At 34.3% G+C, this 19,767-nt stretch overlaps 4 protein-coding genes across 6 annotated transcripts in view; 2 read left to right on the top strand and 2 right to left on the bottom strand.

The window, feature by feature from the left end:
* LOC146929941 (disease resistance protein RPV1-like) overlaps positions 1 to 14,402 on the top strand; it is a 68,395-nt gene extending 53,993 nt beyond the window's left edge. Inside the window, exons 1-2 of one of the 2 annotated variants that reach the window (XR_015006229.1) lie at positions 7,395 to 8,007; positions 14,223 to 14,402. The gene's annotated coding sequence lies outside the window, so the exon portion shown is untranslated. Of the gene's footprint in view, positions 1 to 7,394; positions 8,008 to 14,222 lie in introns of those variants that run through there. The other variant, XM_085701617.1, reaches the window with a different exon arrangement.
* On the top strand, positions 3,871 to 4,907 carry LOC146929944 (uncharacterized). The gene is made up of 2 exons (XM_085707441.1): positions 3,871 to 4,647; positions 4,737 to 4,907. Exons 1-2 carry the CDS (start codon positions 3,880 to 3,882, stop codon positions 4,905 to 4,907), a joined length of 939 nt encoding a protein of 312 aa, XP_085563567.1. The 5' UTR covers positions 3,871 to 3,879.
* LOC146929943 (uncharacterized) lies at positions 4,938 to 6,025 on the bottom strand. Of its 2 annotated transcripts, none has more exons than XM_085701628.1 (2): positions 5,481 to 6,025; positions 4,938 to 5,378 (listed from the first exon to the last, which is right to left on the bottom strand). In XM_085701628.1, the coding sequence occupies exons 1-2, from the start codon at positions 5,931 to 5,933 to the stop codon at positions 5,199 to 5,201; spliced, it is 633 nt and encodes a 210-aa protein (XP_085557754.1). In that variant the 5' UTR covers positions 5,934 to 6,025; the 3' UTR covers positions 4,938 to 5,198. The 2 variants fall into 2 exon arrangements, with proteins under 2 accessions (XP_085557754.1, XP_085557753.1); XM_085701627.1 differs by having other exon boundaries at positions 4,938 to 5,381; positions 5,481 to 6,024.
* Positions 5,957 to 6,544, bottom strand: LOC146929942 (uncharacterized). Its single transcript, XM_085707440.1, has 3 exons — positions 6,229 to 6,544; positions 6,016 to 6,153; positions 5,957 to 5,974 (listed from the first exon to the last, which is right to left on the bottom strand). The coding sequence occupies exons 1-3, from the start codon at positions 6,520 to 6,522 to the stop codon at positions 5,957 to 5,959; spliced, it is 450 nt and encodes a 149-aa protein (XP_085563566.1). The 5' UTR covers positions 6,523 to 6,544.
* Positions 14,403 to 19,767: the final 5,365 nt, after the last annotated feature.

Raw genomic sequence — 19,767 nt, 5'->3', positions numbered from 1 at the left:
TAAATGCAATCTAATGATTTAACAACTTAATATTAATGCAAGATAGTCTCACACTCACCTTATATTAATTCCTGAATCAGCAGCAGCGTTCATCTTTCCTAAGGTATTCTCCTCTTCTCTTGACTTTTCTCTTCTCTTCTCTTCTTTCTTGTTCTCCTCTTTTCCAAAAAGCGGTTTAAGGTTAACTCTTTCTAACCTAAGCTTCTCTATTTATAATACTAAAATATTCTTCCCAAATCTATTTAGGCCCAACAACTTATTTTTCTTTCTATTCTAACCCCCAATTCCACTCACACTAATAATCCTCATAATCTTATTTAAATAAATCACATAAATAAAATACTAACACCTCATATAAATAAATAAATCACATAAATAGACTCTAACTTAATAAAAATATTTAAATAAAAAGGAGGGCGTTACAACTCTCCCCAACTTAAAGGAATTTCGTCCTCGAAATTCAAGCACAATAGAAAATAAGTTTAGTCATTACTTCATCAAACAAAACACAAAAACTACATTAAGTTGGTCAGTTAAACATGATCACATAAAAAAAAACATAACTACTAACTAGAAAACATGACGACACGACACAACGACTCATCTACATGGCCGGACGGACCAACCTGCTCTGATACCAATTGTAACACCCCGTATTCCCAACGTAAAAATTACATAATTAAAAATCAGAGTAATTCAACTTTAAACGGAATGCTACACTTCTTAAAAATTCATAAACTGAATAAATAACAATTTATTCTTCAAAATCATTTAACATAAGTAATTCAAAACTTCGCAGCGGAATTAGTTCATTCAACATAAAAAGTCTTTGGCACGCAGGCCTCATCAGAAAATCTCATAAGTCTTAGTTCAATATTTATTCATAAAAATCCATAAGTAATACGTAAGGAATAGAAATAGAAGACATAATCCCACCCCGTTACGTATCAGAGCACCTAAGACACACTTGTGAGGAGTCCACTCACGACCGCAACTAATCCTGGTTACCTGCAAGTTACTCATACGAAGAGCACATTTCCAAGCAGAGGGGTGAGATTTCTCAAACAATAATATTAAGCATATAAATCATGTAAAGTACATTCAACAACTTAAACATCCTATAATTCATTAATCATATCTAGCAACTTAAACTTCCTTAACTAGTATCATTATTCTTCCTACATTAGTCATATACTTCATATTATATTATCATAATAAATAATCATAAACATCATATATCATCTTAATCATGACATCGTATATCACCTTAATCATAACATCACATATATCATCATAAATATCACTAACATCATCACATATCATCATTAATAAACATGTAGCATCTTGTCATAAATCACATAGCATCTTATCATAAACAGCTTCATAATCAATCATCATAAGCAACTTCATAATCAAACATCATAAACATCAAAATCATTCATCATCTTAAGCATCATAATCATTCATAAAGCACTTCATTAATAGCTCATCAACTTGACATATTAACATCTTAACAACTCGACAACTTGACATCTTAACAACTCGACAACTTGACATCTTAACATCTTAACAACTTCGACTCGACTATGCAACTCTTAACGTCTTAAACCATCTCGAATCATTTTGACAAATGCAAATGCATGTGGTACCAATCTAGGGCATAAGCCCTCGTCGCTTTTGAGCATAAATATGCTCCTAGGGCATGAGCCCTCGTCGCTATTGAGCATAAATATACTCCTAGGGAATGAGCCCTCATCGCTATTGAGCAAAAGCTCAATCTTCGTGGTTGAGCAAAAGCTCCAGGGCATGAGCCCTCATCTTTGAATGAGTATGCATAGACTCAACATCTTACGTCTTAGAAACTTCGTGAACATCTATGACATCCTAACATCTTGACATCTTGACAACATAACATCTTAACAACTTGATGACTTCATAACGACTCGACGACTTAACAACTCTTATCATCTTAACGTCTTAACATCTTAACATCTTAGCATCTTGACAACATATGGATCACATAAATAATTCATGTCATATCATAATATAACAATATCAAATGATAATAAACAACATCTTAAAACATCATATTCATCAATCATAAACAACTTCATATAACATCGTATTTAAACATCCACAATAATTCACTATGCATCTTTGTAAAATCATAATAAATTATCCACAACCCATTTTCATGTCAAACCAAAGCTACTGGAAATATATCACAAATATCAACAACTTTCATGTTTACAACAAATATCAATTCAAAACAGAAACATATGAACAAAACGCAAAAACATAAAACAGAGAAGGATGTCACCGTACAATTTCGCTAAGACCTCCCTGTAGTATCTTCATCATAACTCAAAGACCAAACATCATTTTCACGTCAAACCAAAGCCACTGGAAAGCTAGCAAAATTATCTAAAACTTTCATGTGTACACCTAAGACCAATTCTGTACCGATCAATACCAATTTTCATTTTAAATTCGGAAAAGTTGTGCTGAAAGTCCATAAAAATTCACTGTGACCTACGTACAGTAATTTGACCATAACTCAAGTTCTATATATCTTTTTGATGTGAGACCAACGGCATTAGAAAGCTAACATCCATACCTACAACTTTCGTGTTTACACCTAAACCCAGTTCGGAACTTAACCTTGTCAAACTGAGACAATAAAAACGCATTTTGCACATTGACAGCAAAATTGCAGTTCAGCTGCGATTTCGCTTTGGGGAAATCTTTTCCACTTCGTATTCGATCAAATACTCTCCAAACTTGACCCTAATCATTACCCTATGATTACCCTATCATTAGAACACTAATTATTCATCAACTTACTGTATGCAAATTCAAAGGGTTCTCAAATCTATTAACAACCTATTACAATTATTAAACCCTAATTCTTAAACTCACCAACATCTCATCCAATTCCATGGTTCTAACCTCAAAACTACATCCAATAATCATCATATGGGTTATCTATGGACTGTATACAATTTCTACATCAATTCAACAAGTTTTCATCATCTAATCATCAAATCTCTCTCAAAACCCTAATTCTCAAATTCTCACAAACTTTCCCCAACTTGTTAGATGCAATCTAATGATTTAACAACTTAATATTAATGCAAGATAGTCTCACCCTCACCTTAGATTAATTCCTGAATCAGCAGCAGCGTTCTTCTTTCCTAAGGTATTCTCCTCTTCTCTTGACTTTTCTCTTCTCTACTCTTCTTTCTTGTTCTCCTCTTTTCCAAAAAGCGGTTTAAGGTTAACTCTCTCTAACCTAAGCTTCTCTATTTATAATACTAAAATATTCTTCCCAAATCTATTTATGCCCAACAACTTATTTTTCTTTCTATTCTAACCCCCAATTCCACTCACACTAATAATCCTCATAATCTTATTTATTTCTAAATTAAATATATCTCTCACAAATAACAAATATATTTCTACACCAAATAACAAATATATCTCTAACAAATAACAAATATATTTCTACACTAAATAACAAATATATCTCTAACAAATAACAAATATATTTCTACACCAAATAACAAATATATCTCTAACAAATAACAAATATATATTATTCTAGTAAATACCAACATATAACATAACAAAATATCACTCATCAAAATAAATCGACTAAATCATAAAAAGACATCTAATCTCAAAACTACCTCCAAATCTACTTACTCTAATAATTCTCATATACTAATAAATAATAGAATAATGCCACATAATAAAATACTAACACCTCATATAAATAAATAAATCACATAAATAGACTCTAACTTAATAAAAATAATTAAATAAAAAGGAGGGCGTTACACTTCACATTGGAGTTTGAAGAGGATATTGCAAGATAGCATGGGGGACATATGTAGTGTTTGGGATGCAGCTTCTAGCATGATCATACTACAACACAATGAGATAAAATCATCATTCGAAAGAAGCATATTTCAAAAGGAACATCGACATAGTACTAGATTGTACGCTCACTTGTGTGGCCATGTTTCGAGACATGCATTATCACACATTGCCAATGAGTTTGATCGAGTGAAGTACGTCGGTATTGATAAGTGTAGTTGTCGTTGCACTATTAGGACGACTCATGGTCTACCTTGTGCATGTGAACTAGCCAGATATAGTATGATGCCTAGTGCCATTCCATTGGATGCAGTTCATATTTTTTGGAGGAGGTTAAATTTTTTCGATGATGGATTCAACAAATCATCAGAGTTATCTATGAAACCTATGATTGATGCATTAATGAGAAAATTTGATGAGCTTGATATGTGTGGAAAAATTGCACTTAAGAGTAAAGTACATGAACTTGTTTTCCCAATAACCACCTCAATGTGTCCACCGCCTATCAAAACAAATGTTAAGGGTGCACCAAAGATAGGGAAGAGAAAGTTGTCCAAGAGACAAAAATCAACAAAGCGTGATCCATCTTGGTGGGATAAGTGGATGACTCTTCCAGCAATGGGTCATGTGATTGCTTCAAAGTATAATATCACACTAGTCTCATTGTCGGTGGACATGCCAATGACTTTTTTCCCTCTTAGAAGTCCATTTTCACCATCATCTAGTCTCATTGTAATTACCTACGTTAATTACTGTCACTTTGTACAGGTAAATTATTACATCTTCTAATTATTTTTTACTATAATTATTTGAACGAACAAGTTCATCAAATTTATAAGTTTTCTCTGTTTTAACAGGTTTATTTAAAGCCTAATGCTCCAATACCACCAGCAACAAATTTATGGAAAAAGTATTGCAGAGAAGAAGCTCACACCTGGGAAACTGCATATCTTACACGCATACAGTCTTGGTTGACAATATTTCCATATACATATGAACCTGTTATAAACCTTGGTGATCCTATTTAATATTTAATGATCTTATATGTAGTTGAGATATCATCAAAATACTTTTTGGTGCTTTCATGAAATTGTTATGAAAGTTGCACTTGTATTGAAATTGTTAAAATACATAAAGTTGCACTTCTAGTTTTTTTTTTTTTTTTTGGTCGAAAGTTGCACTTCTAGTTAAATAAATGCATGAAGTTGCACTTGTACTGAAATTGTTAAAATACATAAAGTTGCACTTCTAGTTAAATGCATGAAGTAGCACTTGTAGCGAAAGTAGATAAAGTTGCATTTCTAGTTAAATGCATAAAGTCACTGAGTCTCTCTAATTCTTCTTTTTTTCTTTTTCTTCTTGTATGGCTCTTCGTTTGACCGGTCTTTAACACCTTTCTCTGTAGTTAACAAATCCACTAACTCATTTGCAAGTGCGATCCCATCAGGTGCAATATATTGTTTGTCGAGAAGCGTATTAACAATCTGCATGGCCCTCAGCTGCTATCAAGCAAAATTAAGGAAAAACTAATCAACTATACATGAAAACTACCACATTTATACATGAAATTGTCTAATATAAATTAAAAGTTACAAAATTACCAATGATGTTGCATCTATAGACGAGCTTGAAACAATTGGGTTTGGATCTCGTCGTATGATGTAAGGATGAGAGATCATACGAAACCAATCCATATACCCATCAACACAGGCTGACGGGTCATTTGCAACGAGACCGGGATCGACCACATGAATGGCATACTGCGTGAACATAAGATCCACATCCTTTGAAGTGGTCGAATGACATGTGACATCGTTTGGTGACGAAGGAATACCTTGTACATGCCCGTATTGTCGTAGTACCCTATCAGGAAGATGTGCATACATCTTAAGACCCCACCTAATCCAACCCCTGTAAAAAGATGCATCTTGCAATGGCCGGAAATCTCTGTGTGCAATGTAAGGATTCCAACAAATTTGATCAACAGTGATATTATCAAGAGCCTGCCTGAAAGGAAGCACCTGGCCTTTATCTCTCCTCTCCTCGGCTTCCATTTAATGGTCGGGGTAGGTGTTCCTTATAATCTGGTCGCATTCTACAACAATCAATGCATAAAATAGGAAAGTGTTCGTAAACCCATGCCTGCAGATATTGTAAAAACCACATCAGAGGTAGGAGTCCAGACCCCTCAACTAATCGTCGAACCTCATCGTGATGAATGATAGCTCCCTTCATCTTTTTTCCGTTGCTGAAGATCCTCAACTCCCCACGATCCTGATTTATATGGAAACATATTTTAAAAAAATAAATAAAACAACCACAACAGCGGGAAATATGTTGCTACATTACCTCTCCTTCCGAAATTCGTCTAGCCACGTGGTCCCCATATGTCTTAAGAATAGAACAGTCTATGGGACCATCGGGATATCCATGTATCTCCACACCATTAGCTCTTATATCCTGATGTGGCTCCTCTACTTCCTGATGTGGCTCATTGGCTTCATGATGTTGCTCATAGGCTTCACGAGGTGGGTCATCGACAGGCCCCTTCTTTGATGAAGTAACTTGTTTGTTGCGACATCGACGTGTAGACGCAGTAGGCCTAACACGCCCTTTTTCATCTGTAATAAATGTTCGTGCCATATCTGCACAATAAGGAATATTATTGAGCCTATTTGATGTCAACGTAGTAATAACAAATGCATAAACATTAATGTATTCAGTTGCTTCAACAGAGCAATAACAAATACACCAACTGAGTTTTCTTTTTTTTATTTAAACACCGAAAACCAAATTCTAACCTTTATATGGATTCTAACCTTTATGATTTTGTTTTTGAAAAATCTACATAGAGAAAACTCAGATGGTTACTTTAAGCAAACTATCCCTTATCCTTATGGGTAATTGTCTAATTCTGATCTGACTTAATATTTTGAAGCATTGTTTCAGGTGTATCACAAATTTTTAAGAGAATGGGTATTGGTACGCTTGATCTAGGGGAGGCTGTAGGTAATTACTGAAGTACATTATTCAATATCATCGATATATTTGTCAACTATCAAATTCTGATTGTAACTCACTTCGTAAATAAAATTTCAATAATTGGTGCAATATTTGCTGCAACAGATTCTGTGTGCACGTTGCAGGTTTGTAACAATAATCTTTACTCTCTCTATGTTCCAAAGCAACTATAAGATGTAAATGCTATTATTAGAAGTTGGACCTTTTTATTTTATTTACTGTCTATTGAAATTCATTTTAACTCAACCCTCCTCTTCAAACATATCTGCAACCAATTTTTCCTTATCCAACGCAACATCAAAAAGTCTACTAAATTGATAACGCAAAATGTATATCTATTAATGACGAAAAAATGTTCCAGGGCCTTTGCTTCCTTCATATTCAAGCTACATGTTAAAATGTTTCTTTTTTTGAAGTAGGAAATATAGCCTAATTGTTTTCCGAGAGTTTTCAACCTCAATCACAATCATCTTTTCAAAAATCAAAGTAATTTCTTTCTGGTTCTGTAAAAAGATCCCATCTATAACTTCTATTATTATTCTTCCGGATGTTAAATATTCTTTAGGATTTAATTTGTTTGTCAATGGTTATAAATGTACATTTCCAGAACTCGAATTTAAATTGGAGCTTTCTTCGGGACATACATATTTGTTTGATATGAATTTGGAAGAAAATATTGCACTCTGTAAAATATTTCACGGGATCAATTTCGAGTCTGAAATGGACAAAGCACTTTTAAAGAATGAATGGATCTATGTGGAGTTTAAGCTTCACTTTTCAATGGAGAAATGGGTTCCTGAGAATGTGCTTAAAAGGTTAAGAAGTACAGAAATGGGAATCCACGTGTGCAAGGAGAAAAACAATACCAATGAGGATGTGATATTCACCGATCCTTATAGTAGAAAGAGAAAATTAGATGAATATCTCAATGCTTCATTATCACAATTTCATCCTACGCTGAAGAAGCATAGATTTGTGAAAGTGGGAGTTTCAGAGACAGAAATTTTGCAGCAGCAACATCTAGCTTTAGTGTCAGGCATGCGGAACTTGGTGCTTACTGAAACAATAGAAAAGGAACACCATGGCTAGATATATTCCTTCGTCCAGGTACATCATTATCATTATTATCTTTATAAACCAATTAATTGTTTCTACCTGGAAGAGTTTTTCAAATGACGAGACATCATATAAGATTCTGTCAAAATTGCTTTGTAGACACACACTTCTGATCGAAGGCATCCAATACCGACACATGTGATTTTCTCAAATTACTATTGGTGTTGACAAATCTGTGTCGAGTCCAGTGTCCGTGTTTATGTCGGTATTTCACAGGAAGGAAACCTTAGTTCGCTTCAAGTGTTATTGTTGGACAATCTTCCAAACCTGACATCCTTGTCACACTCTTTAGGGAAACTTAGTTTGCTTCAAGAACTGTACATTTATAACTGTTCGAAGTTGATTTGTTTTCCGGATAGCACTCAAAGCCTTACTGCTCTGGAAACTTTGAGTATTTCTGAGTGTCATGAGTTGGGGAAACGGTGTGAAAGGGAAACAGGTGAGGATTGCCAAAAATATCTCACATTCAAAATCTTCGAGGTATGTTTTGGATCTCTCGTTCCCTCTTAATACATTTTGACACTTCGATTTATTATATTTTACATCTTCTATAATTATGACTCTTCTTAACGATGTTCTTTTCTTCCACTTTCCTCGTATTGTATTGATCCTTTTCTTAAGGGTTTTATTGATTCTGGGCTGCCGTTAAGTTTGATTCATGTGCGATACTTTTTTTCACAGTTTGCAATTGAAGGAATAAAGATTTGGGTTTCATTTCCAGTGCCTATGTAGTTGATCTGTTCAGCTCTAATGGAAGGTAAAGTGCTTGTTGCTTTGTATTTTTTCAGTAATTACCATAGCATTATTTGTTTTAAAAATTTGGTATTTTCATTTCAATTATTCAGCTGAGTATTACCTCCATCTTGAACAAATTGGGGTTTTTGCTCGGATACAAACCTAGTTTTCTTCACATTGTTATGAATTCTTATGAAAATGGCATTGGATGTGTTGCTTTCAAATTACTTTTAGCAAGATAATTGTTGTTGTTTCCTTAAGACTATAATATGCTAACAAGTTTCTTACTGCAAGGTGCTGCAATTTTTGAAGGTTAGAGAAGAGACAACCCTTTGAGCACCAAGGGAGAGAGGAAGGGTAAAAACTAAAGCTTCAGCTTGAAGAGAAAAATCCTTCGCCTGATCTCAAACATGTAATTTCCATCTTACAAACTCTGGTGGTTATAATTTCCAACTTGGTCCTTGATCATCTGCTTGGCACGGTATTCCCACAAGTTATCATATGATTTTATCTCTAATGTGGAAGACAAATAATATTTTGAGTTAAATAAGTTTCCAAGTTTATGATTGTGTTACAACTTGTCACCGCTCAAGACGTGGCTTAACGCAAAGGTCTCATGAAAGTGTTAGCAAAGAGAGTTGCTTGATCTTGACCATGGGCTTTAGGACCGTTGATAAAACTTTTGGAATGTTATATTAGATATGAAACTTTTTGTATGATTAAGACACATATTCTCATTTATGATGTTTATATGGAGTTGAAAAACAAACCTGCACTGATAACTTCAAATCTGTGATAATATTTTTAACTGATTTGTAGAACACAGATTTGAGAAATTCATAATTATCATGTAAATACTGTGAAAAAGTAATTTAAAAAAACATCCAAATTTTATAAAACAGCATACTATAATTTTATGTTATTATTTCAAAGTGATCGGCTATGCGCTAATTAACTGAAATATTTGTGATTTGCATCCTTCTTTGTATCCTCATTGATTGCTCATAATCTTCTCATAACATTCCTTTCATTGTCTGAGACACTCTACATCCTTCTTTCTGCATTTTGTGTTTATACAGACCTAGATTTATTTTATAATATTTGATTAGATTGTTTTAACTGATATCTATTTTCTGTTTGTTGTTAGACAGAAGGTACACCTCTGCAAGCACTTCTACTGGCCGTCGTTCCTTCAACCACCCACAAATTCAATCTACAGGAGGAAAAAGTCATGAGAAATCTTGGAAAATTAACATGGAAGTTCTCTGTCAGGAAGACATGAAAGTCCTTAGCAAAAGAAAGCAGAGAATTTTTGACAAGTAGGCGGATTAAAGCTCTTGATGGTGTGCCCAATTTATTCTGCCAAATTTCAGCACCAAAATCCTTCATGTGATTAAGTTGAGAAACCTTTTGATAGTGAATTGAATTTTGTTTTATTTGTACTTTTTCTTTTCCATTTGTGAAGATATATGGACACCTAAGCAGTGAACATGAATCAAAAATCAAAATAAAGTGATATTTTGAGTTCAAAACAAGCAATAGAGATCTACAATTTTTGTGACAAAGCTGCGCTGCTGTTCCTCTTCTTTGACTATTTGGTGGAAAATACCTCTGAATATACAAATTCACTGAGCATATCGGCTTTGCTTTAGATGCCCAAAAGGTTAATGTGAAACATTGGAACATTCTACATATATACAAATTACACATAGCAATAATAAGATGACAAATTCACATTGCATCATTCCTGTTAAGCTTTGGATAAAACACATAATAGGGGGACCAATTTTGCAAATTGATGAAAATAGGAGGACTAAAACTGCGCACATAAGCTTTGGATGAAACGCATAATTAAACATTATACATACATACATACATACATACATACATACATACATACATACATACATACATACATATATACATACATATATATATATATATATATATATATATATATATATATATATATATATATATATATATATATATATATATATAGACACACACACACACAGGAATGGTCCCTTTTATTTTCTTGTTGCTTTTGAGATGCCTATCATGTGTTCTGTACTTCGCTTCACATACTTTGCTTAACAGAAGTCAAATCAACCTTGAATTTCGGGACTAGCCCACTGCTCGGGATGGACTGACACCCACAAAGCTTAAGCTCTCTCTTATCGGGAAGTGACTAGTTGCACCTGAGAGGCTCTGAAGAAGCCGTTGAGGTAGACCCTACTTCTCTCACCCGCTTTTTTTTTAATGCAATTCTCTGTGCTTACCCGATCAGCTATTCAGGTGTGAGAGTTGTTGACAGCGTCTCTTCTGGCACTATCTCACTCATCATTCTATTATAGTAGTAGATAGTCAAGTGGCTATTTGACTCCTAGCTTTGCTCTTTGTCCCTTTCTATATCTAAGCTCTTCATCCGCTTCGTCCATTGCTAGTCTGACCCCTTCATTTGATCCGAGGGGACTGCCCGGTACACTACTTTGTTACTTGGCATTTCTATTGATTGACATTGATTCCTATCTTTTTTTGGCTGAAAGTAAAGTGGACCATTTTCAGCAGGTCTCTAAACCTCCTCTTTATTCAGAGTTTTTGTTTATGTTATTTTTATATAGAGACGAAAAAACTAATTTGAACTGGTAGCTTATAAATATTTGATAATTTTCATTAATGATTTGTAGAAACATGGATATGAGAGACTCAAAATCATCATGTCTTTATAGTTGAAAATACTTTTTAAAAAAATCCATTTGTTATAAAACAATAAGGACATCAACCTAAAGTCTGTATATTTGATTTTAGCATAGGCCTCTCAGAAAACACATCAACCTAAAGATTAATCAGCAAGGCTTCTCAATCATATCCAAGAATCATATCTATCCGATGTGGGACTAAATCCCACCGAGTGTTGGCCGCTAACACAGAAAAATCATATGGTCCAAGAGATTGCCATACAACTATCCAGTATCCACAATAGTCGTTAAAACATTCATAATTTCGGGACTCAAGATAGAGGACAACAAGCTCATAATCTTAAGTGACAGAGTTCAAATCCATTCAGCTTAGCCATGGATCGTTAGTGCAACTTTAATATAAAAAAAAAATCCAAAAAAAAGTAAATGTTATCAAAATTGTTAACCATGTTTTTTTGCTCCATTTTATTATTATCTATCTTAATTATGAGCTATTGTATAATCCTTCATTCAGCTTTTGGGTTACTGCAATCAGATATTTAACTTTTAGGTCCTTTAATGATTCCAAAAGTAGATACCTCAATTCAGAAGAATGAAATTCTGTTCTAATTCAGTAGAATCTTGAAAAAGAATATAACTCAAATATCCACAGAATCACACTGAAACAATAATAATTAAACAAAAGAAAAAGGGCAATTGGATTGATGAAAAAAATGAAACAGGGAAGAAAATTACATTGAATTATTCCATCTTGAACAAATACAACACTTTCAATCATCCAAAGTGTTGCATATTATTATTACACTATTGTTTATCTCTATTAAACTTTCATGATTCAGAAAGAAAAGGAAAAAAAAAAAAAAAACAGAAACTCTACAACACAACAAACACATGAAGAATTAAAGAAACCAAATTTACAATTCCTAGAAGAAGAAAAAACTAAGAGACTCAAGATTCAAGAAAAAGTGGCAGAGCAAAAGAAATGCTCAATAATAAGAGGAACAGCCACAGCAATAACTAGAAGAAAGATCAACATTCCAAACAACGCAATTCTAACGTTAGTCACCAAATCACTATAAACATCGCACGACGCAAGAAGCGGGTTAACAACGACGCTTGTACCTGAACCACACATTTCAACTTTCATTTCTCCACAATGACCTTCAAGCTTGTCTTTCATAACCGGCCACATTGGTTGAATGTATCTCGCATTAGCACTAAATCGTAAATCCAAATACACCAACCCGCAAGCTTCTCCAATACCATGAACTTTCCATCCATCGATTGTCATAGACAGGTTACGAAACTTTGCTTCTTGAGTTGAAGCATCGACATGTTCGTTGTAAAAAGGCTTCGATAGAGAGAAAGTTGAGAGGTTTTCTTGACGGTGGAAGAGTGAGAAATGAAGAGAGTCATAGTGAATTGTGCTTCCAATAGTGTTGGAGTGTTCTGCAAGAAACTCGACACCCAAGTTGGCTGTGAAGGTTTTTCCATTGGTGACATTAAGAACAGTTGAAGTTGTTGAATGGAGTGTGAAAGAAGGAGTTAGAGGAATGAAGAACAAAGCGATCGAACATGTGAGAATCAAGATCATCCATTCACCAAGAATTGCAAAGAGTGTAGTTGATGTTGCATAAGCTTGATTCAAAGATGAATCATCAAGATCAATGGTGTAAACAGAGGGTTTCTTGGTGTTTTTCATGGTTGAAAGATTTTTGGTGAGAATGTGAGAAAGAGAAGATATAACAGAATTGAAAGAAGTTGTTTCAAGATTAAACAACTCAGTATGAATAAATGTGAAGTGAATAATGCCTTTTTTAAGCATTGGTTTTGCTGAAATGAAAAAAAGAAATTCATTTTTTTTCCATAAGTTGAAATTAAAATTTCCATTTTAATTTATGTTTATACAGTTACTGGGATTATTACAGTTACAAAGCACTTAACTACTTTTCTGTTACAATGATGTTTCAGATATAGTTGACTGGCATAACAGAAATTTGTTGGTTAGTTGAGTGGGGGATAAAAGCAACAATGAGTATGGGTCTAGTTCTCACATGTCATGCAAAATCTTATACGATATAAAGTAGGTCAACGACCGTGTCCAAATTCATATGCACTGTGTGATATAAAAATCTTCAATATAAACCATCTTCAATATAAACCATCTTCAATATAAAAATCTTCAGTTATAATTTTAGAAATTATAACTGAAAACATTGTTTCGCATAATTGTTACCAATTTTGTTTTGTTTTGGTCCTGCTCTATTGATTCAAAGTGTCGAAATAAAGGTTCTCAGAGTTTGCAACTGCTTAAAGTTCAATAAGTAGACCATCTTATTGTAAATTTTAGCCACTTTATACTTATAAACTTGACATTTGATGTTGAAAGTCTTCATGAGTTATTGTAAAGATTAAGAAAATCTAGGCTTGTTCTCCCCTTCTATTTATTTACTTATTGTGCTATGTGGATTGAATGCATCTTTCGAGTGAAAAAAGTTAATAGCCTAAACACAGTAAATTTATTGGTTAATGAAAAAGTTTTTGAATATTATTGGATGTAGTTAAATTTTTATTAATCTCATTAGATATGATTCAGATTGGAATTGTTTAATCACTTTTCACAAGGTTTTCTGCTAGGAAGTGACATCTATTATATCTTAACGCATTTAATCATGTATCTATCCCAATGTCATATGATCGGCATTGAAACAACGCTGATAAAAATTCAACTATGTTATAACTTGAATTTTTGTTCAACTATTTCATAAGGATGCTTCAAAGGCATCAGAAGAAACCAGGTCTGAAGAAAGTATGGGAATCCATCTCTCAGGGCCTCCAGTCCAGATGTATCCCTTCAGTCCCGAACTTCTAAAAGGTGCAGTGGACGTTTGCCACTTTCACACAGCGTCTAATAAATTGTGCCGGATCCTATATGAATTTTGTTACAAGATCCTTATACTTTGAAAGCATAAATGGTTTCAATCATAATCTCTATGAAAGATCTTTTTGAAGATGAGAAAAACACAAGAAGGGGGGTTGAATTGTGTTTTGAAAAATTCTTCGTTTCTCCTAAACAACTGAATACACTGATCAGAAGCTAAGTGAGACAGCTTCTGAAGTGATGATCATAATCTAAATGCAGCGGAATAAAACAGAGAGAGAGAAGAAAAACGACACAAAGCAATTATACTGGTTCCTTCCACAATCCGGAAGTAGTCCAGTCCCCCTTGCACTTCCAAGGAGATTTCACTAAGAGTAATATCTGATTACAATTGCTCAAGCACACAAGCAAGAGACTTCCTTTACTCAAGCACACAAGCAAGAGACTCCCTTTGCTCAAGAACACAATCAAGAGACTTCCTAACTAAACAAAATTACACAGAAAATTGTTTAAGGTTGAACACTTGATATACAATCAGAGGTGCTCACAATACAAATCAGATACAGACTCAATGGACTTAAGAATTTCTAAGATATGACTATAAGACACAGAAATTCTAAGTGAATGCAGAACAATTTCAGCAGAGGTTTGGCACTTGTAAAAATGTTGTGAGTCTTTCGTTCAGCGTTCTTGCATTACCAAAACTCTAAGTCTTCACTTCTTTATACAGAGGTGTGAAAGAGACGTTGTGAAATTGCCAGCGCCCAAAGAGTCGTTGCTGAAACTTGATCTTTCACCTTTGATCTTTTGCCTGATTTGGTTGTTGTCCTATGAAGAACTAATTTGAAATCCATTCCTTATCCAAAGGAACATCTATGCAGGCGAAGCCGTATTCTGGAGCTGTTTTCTTGTCTTGTAGCGTGGACACAAAACAGAGTAGTGGAGAACGTGGTTGTACAACTCGTACAAATGTCAACGCTTTCGTCCAAATTGCAAGCACATGTCTTCAAACACCTTTGAAATGACCGTTGCAAAGTTCCACTAATCTTTTGTAGCATTTTCGAATCCAATAGATAGCTTTTGCATTGATAATACTTCAATTCTTGATTCTTTGCAAATCCAGTTAATATTCAGCTTCTGGTGAAATAGCTTCTGATGAGGCAGCTTCTGATGTTGCAGCTTCTGATGATATGACTTCTGCAGCTTCTGATGATGCAGCTTCTGATGATATGACTTCTGGACTTCTTGTCTTCAGGAGCACTATTCTTCAGGAGCACTAATCTTTCTTTCAGAAGCGACTTAACTTCAGGAGCGCTTTTTCTCTTCAGTAATAAGTTGCCTTCAGAAGCGTCCAAGCTTCAAATTTTTGTTGTTTCATTTGCTCTTTATTTGCTCATTCAGAACCAATGATGATGTAACTTTCTAATTAAGGTCCTGTATACTTGAACAAATATTAGCTAGTCCAATTTACAATTTTTAATACCTTGTTATCATCAAAACTCTTTAAGGTTCATTGTTAAACACATTTTGTTCCAACAATCTCCCCCTTTTTGATGATGACAAACAAAAGTATTTAAAATTGATCAATTGTTGTTAATCTAATTAACAAGTTGACTTTGGGGTTCTGAGGTTTGCAAGCTCAGAGTCTGAGGTTTGTAAGCTCAAACTCCCCCTGAGTCTGATAGTCTTTAAGGTGAGGTTTGTAAGCTCCCCCTAAGTTCTATCCAGGTTAATTAAATTCATTTTTCGCACAATAAAATTATCAGAGCTTTTTAAAAAAAATTGAATCATTGAAAGAATTAACTTATAGATAAGAAGAATGGTTCAATTAATTTTACTTGAATTTTGATACTCCTTCGTTCGTTCATAGCTTATACCAATAAGGTAAAAAAAATGATAGAAGTTTTTCAAAAAATTCAAATGCACTTAATGGGGCTCAGAGCCTTTAAATACTTGTCACATATACTCCCCCTTTTGTCATTATCAAAAAAAATGAGATAAAAATAAGCATAAAAGACAAAAAGATTTGAGAAAAACTCAAACAAGAGAGAGTATACTAAGAAATTAACTAAATAAATCAGACCAAAGTATATGAACATGAATATCCAATTATCAGAAGCAGCTAAGCATTCAGAAGCATAGAAAAATTAAACAAGATGGTTTCAGAAGCAAGGACTAAAAATTTAAAACACACAACAAACAAAAGATAACACTAAGGTGTGCAACTAATGGTTGGTTTGTTGTTGTTTCTTCATCTTCTCCATTTCTTCAATTTTTGTCTTCAACAGTTCTTCAAGGTATTGTTGCCTCTGGAGAAGAGCCTGTTCCCTTTCCTTAGCCTCTTGCTGCTGCTGTGCCATCTGTTTCTTCAGAAGCTTACACAACCTTGCTTCTCTGGTCAAGTAGTCCTTTTCTGAGAAGAAAGGCTGGTTTGCCAGGAGCAGTGTAGAACTTCTTACTCTGAGACTCTGCTTCAGATGCTCCATTAAATTCCTGACAGAAGCTTCCTTGCTTCTGATGCACTTAGCCTTTACATTTTCAATAAGCTCAGCTGCCCGGTTCTGAAGAGATGCCCAGGAGTCTTCATATGCGTTGGTGAGATCAATTGACCTTCTTTGATCCACCAGATAATGCATTTGACTAAGGATTGTGAGAAGCTCAGCATTAATATATCCAGATTCCAGGATGTTTCTGGGTAGTTGTTCAAGGGTTTCAAGATCAGAATCACTGATTTCCAGGTCTTGAACAGGGTTAGGAACTGGAATGGTAAAGTGTGTTTGTGTGTTTGAAGATGAAGGCTGGTCAGAAGCAATGTGTGTGGTAGAGGTTGAGGCTTGAACATTGACTTGAGAGTTGTCAACATCCATGGGAGTTGGTTCTGGGGAGTGTTCAATTTCAGTTGGTGGTTGTTGTGGTGAAGTTGATGTTTGAGTGTTGAGTTGGGGGTCAATGGTAGCTATAGGTGATTGTGGGGGTGTTGTGGGTTTATGTGGTTCAGGTGTGTGTTGATGGGGGTTTTCTGAAACAACATTTTCAGAAGCAGCTGCTTCTGGAGTTGTTTCAGAGGCCTTTTCTGAGGTAAACTTGTCTTTGGGTAAGTCACCTGAATAGTGTAGAATAAGATTGTCTAAGACAGAAGTGTCTTCTATTGGTTCAGGTATTGATGGTGAAGAGGGTGAAATGGGGATAGAGGTGACTGGAATCTGGATTACCTGAACTGCAGGACCAGCTTCAGAAGTGATCTTCTGTGGACTAGCAGCTTGAGGAACTACTTCTGAAATTCCATCTTCTGGAGCATCCTCCATAATAATCATCATTTCTTCTTCCTCGATGTCTTCAGTAGTCTTACCAGCAATGGCTCTTACTTCGGCCAATTTCTCTTTGAAGAACCTATCACAGTCTTCCATACCCAAAGCCTTGAGCTTTTCATCTCTTTGATGAATGTATTGTGCTTTTAGTTCCTTTTTGTCTGATATAAAATCAGAAGCACGTTCATCTGCCATCCTTATCATTCTTGGAGTCATCTCAACCATAGGACTCACAAGTTGAAGGGGAGCCTTCTTCTTCTTCAGCTTGGGCTCAGCCTCTTCTTTCTCTATTTCTTCAAGAGCTTCCTCCAGCTGCTCTTTGGTGATTACCAAATCTGCCTTATGTAACGCCCTCCTTTTTATTTAATTATTTTTATTAAGTTAGGATTTATTTATGTGATTTATTTTAAATATGCGATGTGTTGGTATTATATTCGGTGGCTTTATTCTATTATTTATTAGAATATCAGAATTATTGGTGTAAGTAGAATTGGTGGTTAGAATAGAAAGAAGAATAAGTTATTGGGCCTAAATAGATTTAGGAAGAGTATTTAGTATTATAAATAAGAAAGTTTAGGTTAGAAAGAGTTTTTACGTTAAACCATTTTTTGGAAAAGAGGAGAACAAGAGAGAAGAGAAGAAAGAGGAGAACTCAGAGAGAGAGAACCCTAGGAACGAAGAACGCTGCTTTTGATTTCAGAAAAACAATCTAAGGTAAGGGTGAGACTATCTTTCACTAATATTAGGTCTGTGAATCATTAGATTGCATCTAACATGCTTTAGGATGAGTTTGTAAGGGAGAGTTTTATTCACCATAAAGGTTGTATGAACATGTGGGTAGTGAAGAGTTTTGTTTCTATTATTCTTTTTCGTGATCTTTTAATGAATTCATGTTAAATTTGTGCTCTAATTTGTTGATGTGATTCTTGGTATATTCTTTTCTCTGAATTCATTATTTTCTTGTGCTAAATTTGTAGTCGATTCATTGATTATGTTATGTTTGATTTGTGGGTAATTGATTGGGAATTATTGGGTTCTTGTTCGCCGAGTCCTGTTTGTTTTCATTCGTTTGTTAGTTTCCAAAATATATGAAAGAATTATACGACCATGGAAAAAATGCACAGTGTAAAGAATGGTTGGTGAAAATTACAGGAAAATAAGTAATTCTTAGTTAGGCGTGACAATACCCAAAACCTTTATGTTCTAGTTGATTCACTATCTATGACCAATTGTAAATTAGTTATTTATATCTTCCAAATATTATCATAGTATGTGGCATCGAGTGGTGCTACAGCGAGATAATTTGACATGGTATTATGCCAAAGTAGCTAGATTATTTGAACATCTTCCCTTTTGGATTCGTATAGCTGATATTGGTAAGAGAAGCATGGGGTAAGTTTTTCTACTTAATAGCTTTCTAGAGAGACCATTTTAAAGGAAATTTTACTACTATTAGTAAGAAGGTCTAATTTAATTAGGAAGTTAGACATCGTGAAAATCGATTAAGAGGAATAACCTCTATTCTGCAAAGCTTTCCAAATAATGTAGAACTAATTTCTTTATGGAAAATAAGATACAGTTAATTTATTTTCTTTTAATTATTAGTTTAGTGGCCATAACTAGTAAGAATTATTTGAATTATTCTAAAACTGAATTTTGGTAAATAATGATATGTAACGATGAATTATTTGATGATGTGTAATTGATGTATTATTTAACGATGTGTAAATGATGGGATATTTGAAGATGTGTTATATAATGAAGTGCTATTTGGAAGATGTGTGATTTAAATATGTGTTATTTATGATGCTCATGTTGATGCGATGTTTAAGATGTTGATGTTTATCATTTGATACTGTTAAGTTATGATGCTGATATGATGTGACTTTATAAGTGTTGCATATGTTGTTGTTGATCTTATTTAAGATGTAAATGTCGGTCTAAGTCAAAGAGTTTGTTAAGTCGTCGAGTCGTTATGAAGTCGTCGAGTTGTTAAGATGTCATGTTGTCAAGATGTTAAGATGTCATAGATGTTCATGAAGTTTCTAAGACGTAAGATGTTGAGTCCATGCATACTCATTTAAAGATGAGGGCTCATGCCCTGGAGCTTTTGCTCAACCACGAC

The sequence above is a fragment of the Medicago sativa genome, chromosome 4 (assembly GCF_051527215.1).
Source record: "Medicago sativa cultivar Bolivia chromosome 4, Bolivia_mono, whole genome shotgun sequence".
Taxonomy (NCBI): Eukaryota; Viridiplantae; Streptophyta; class Magnoliopsida; order Fabales; family Fabaceae; genus Medicago; species Medicago sativa.
The sequence above is the reverse complement of the archived record's forward strand: the minus strand, read 5'-3'. Positions and strand labels throughout refer to the sequence as shown.

Coding starts and splice junctions, on each gene's coding strand:
- LOC146929942 (XM_085707440.1), bottom strand. CDS start 6,522: ATGGCACGAACATTTATTACAGATGAAAAAGGGCGTGTTAGGCCTACT. Junction 6,154..6,228: donor GACGAATTTCGGAAGGAGAG/GTAATGTAGCAA, acceptor CATATAAATCAG/GATCGTGGGGAGTTGAGGAT.
- LOC146929943 (XM_085701627.1), bottom strand. CDS start 5,933: ATGGAAGCCGAGGAGAGGAGAGATAAAGGCCAGGTGCTTCCTTTCAGG. Junction 5,382..5,480: donor CTATAGATGCAACATCATTG/GTAATTTTGTAA, acceptor TTTGCTTGATAG/CAGCTGAGGGCCATGCAGAT.
- LOC146929944 (XM_085707441.1), top strand. CDS start 3,880: ATGGGGGACATATGTAGTGTTTGGGATGCAGCTTCTAGCATGATCATA. Junction 4,648..4,736: donor ATTACTGTCACTTTGTACAG/GTAAATTATTAC, acceptor CTGTTTTAACAG/GTTTATTTAAAGCCTAATGC.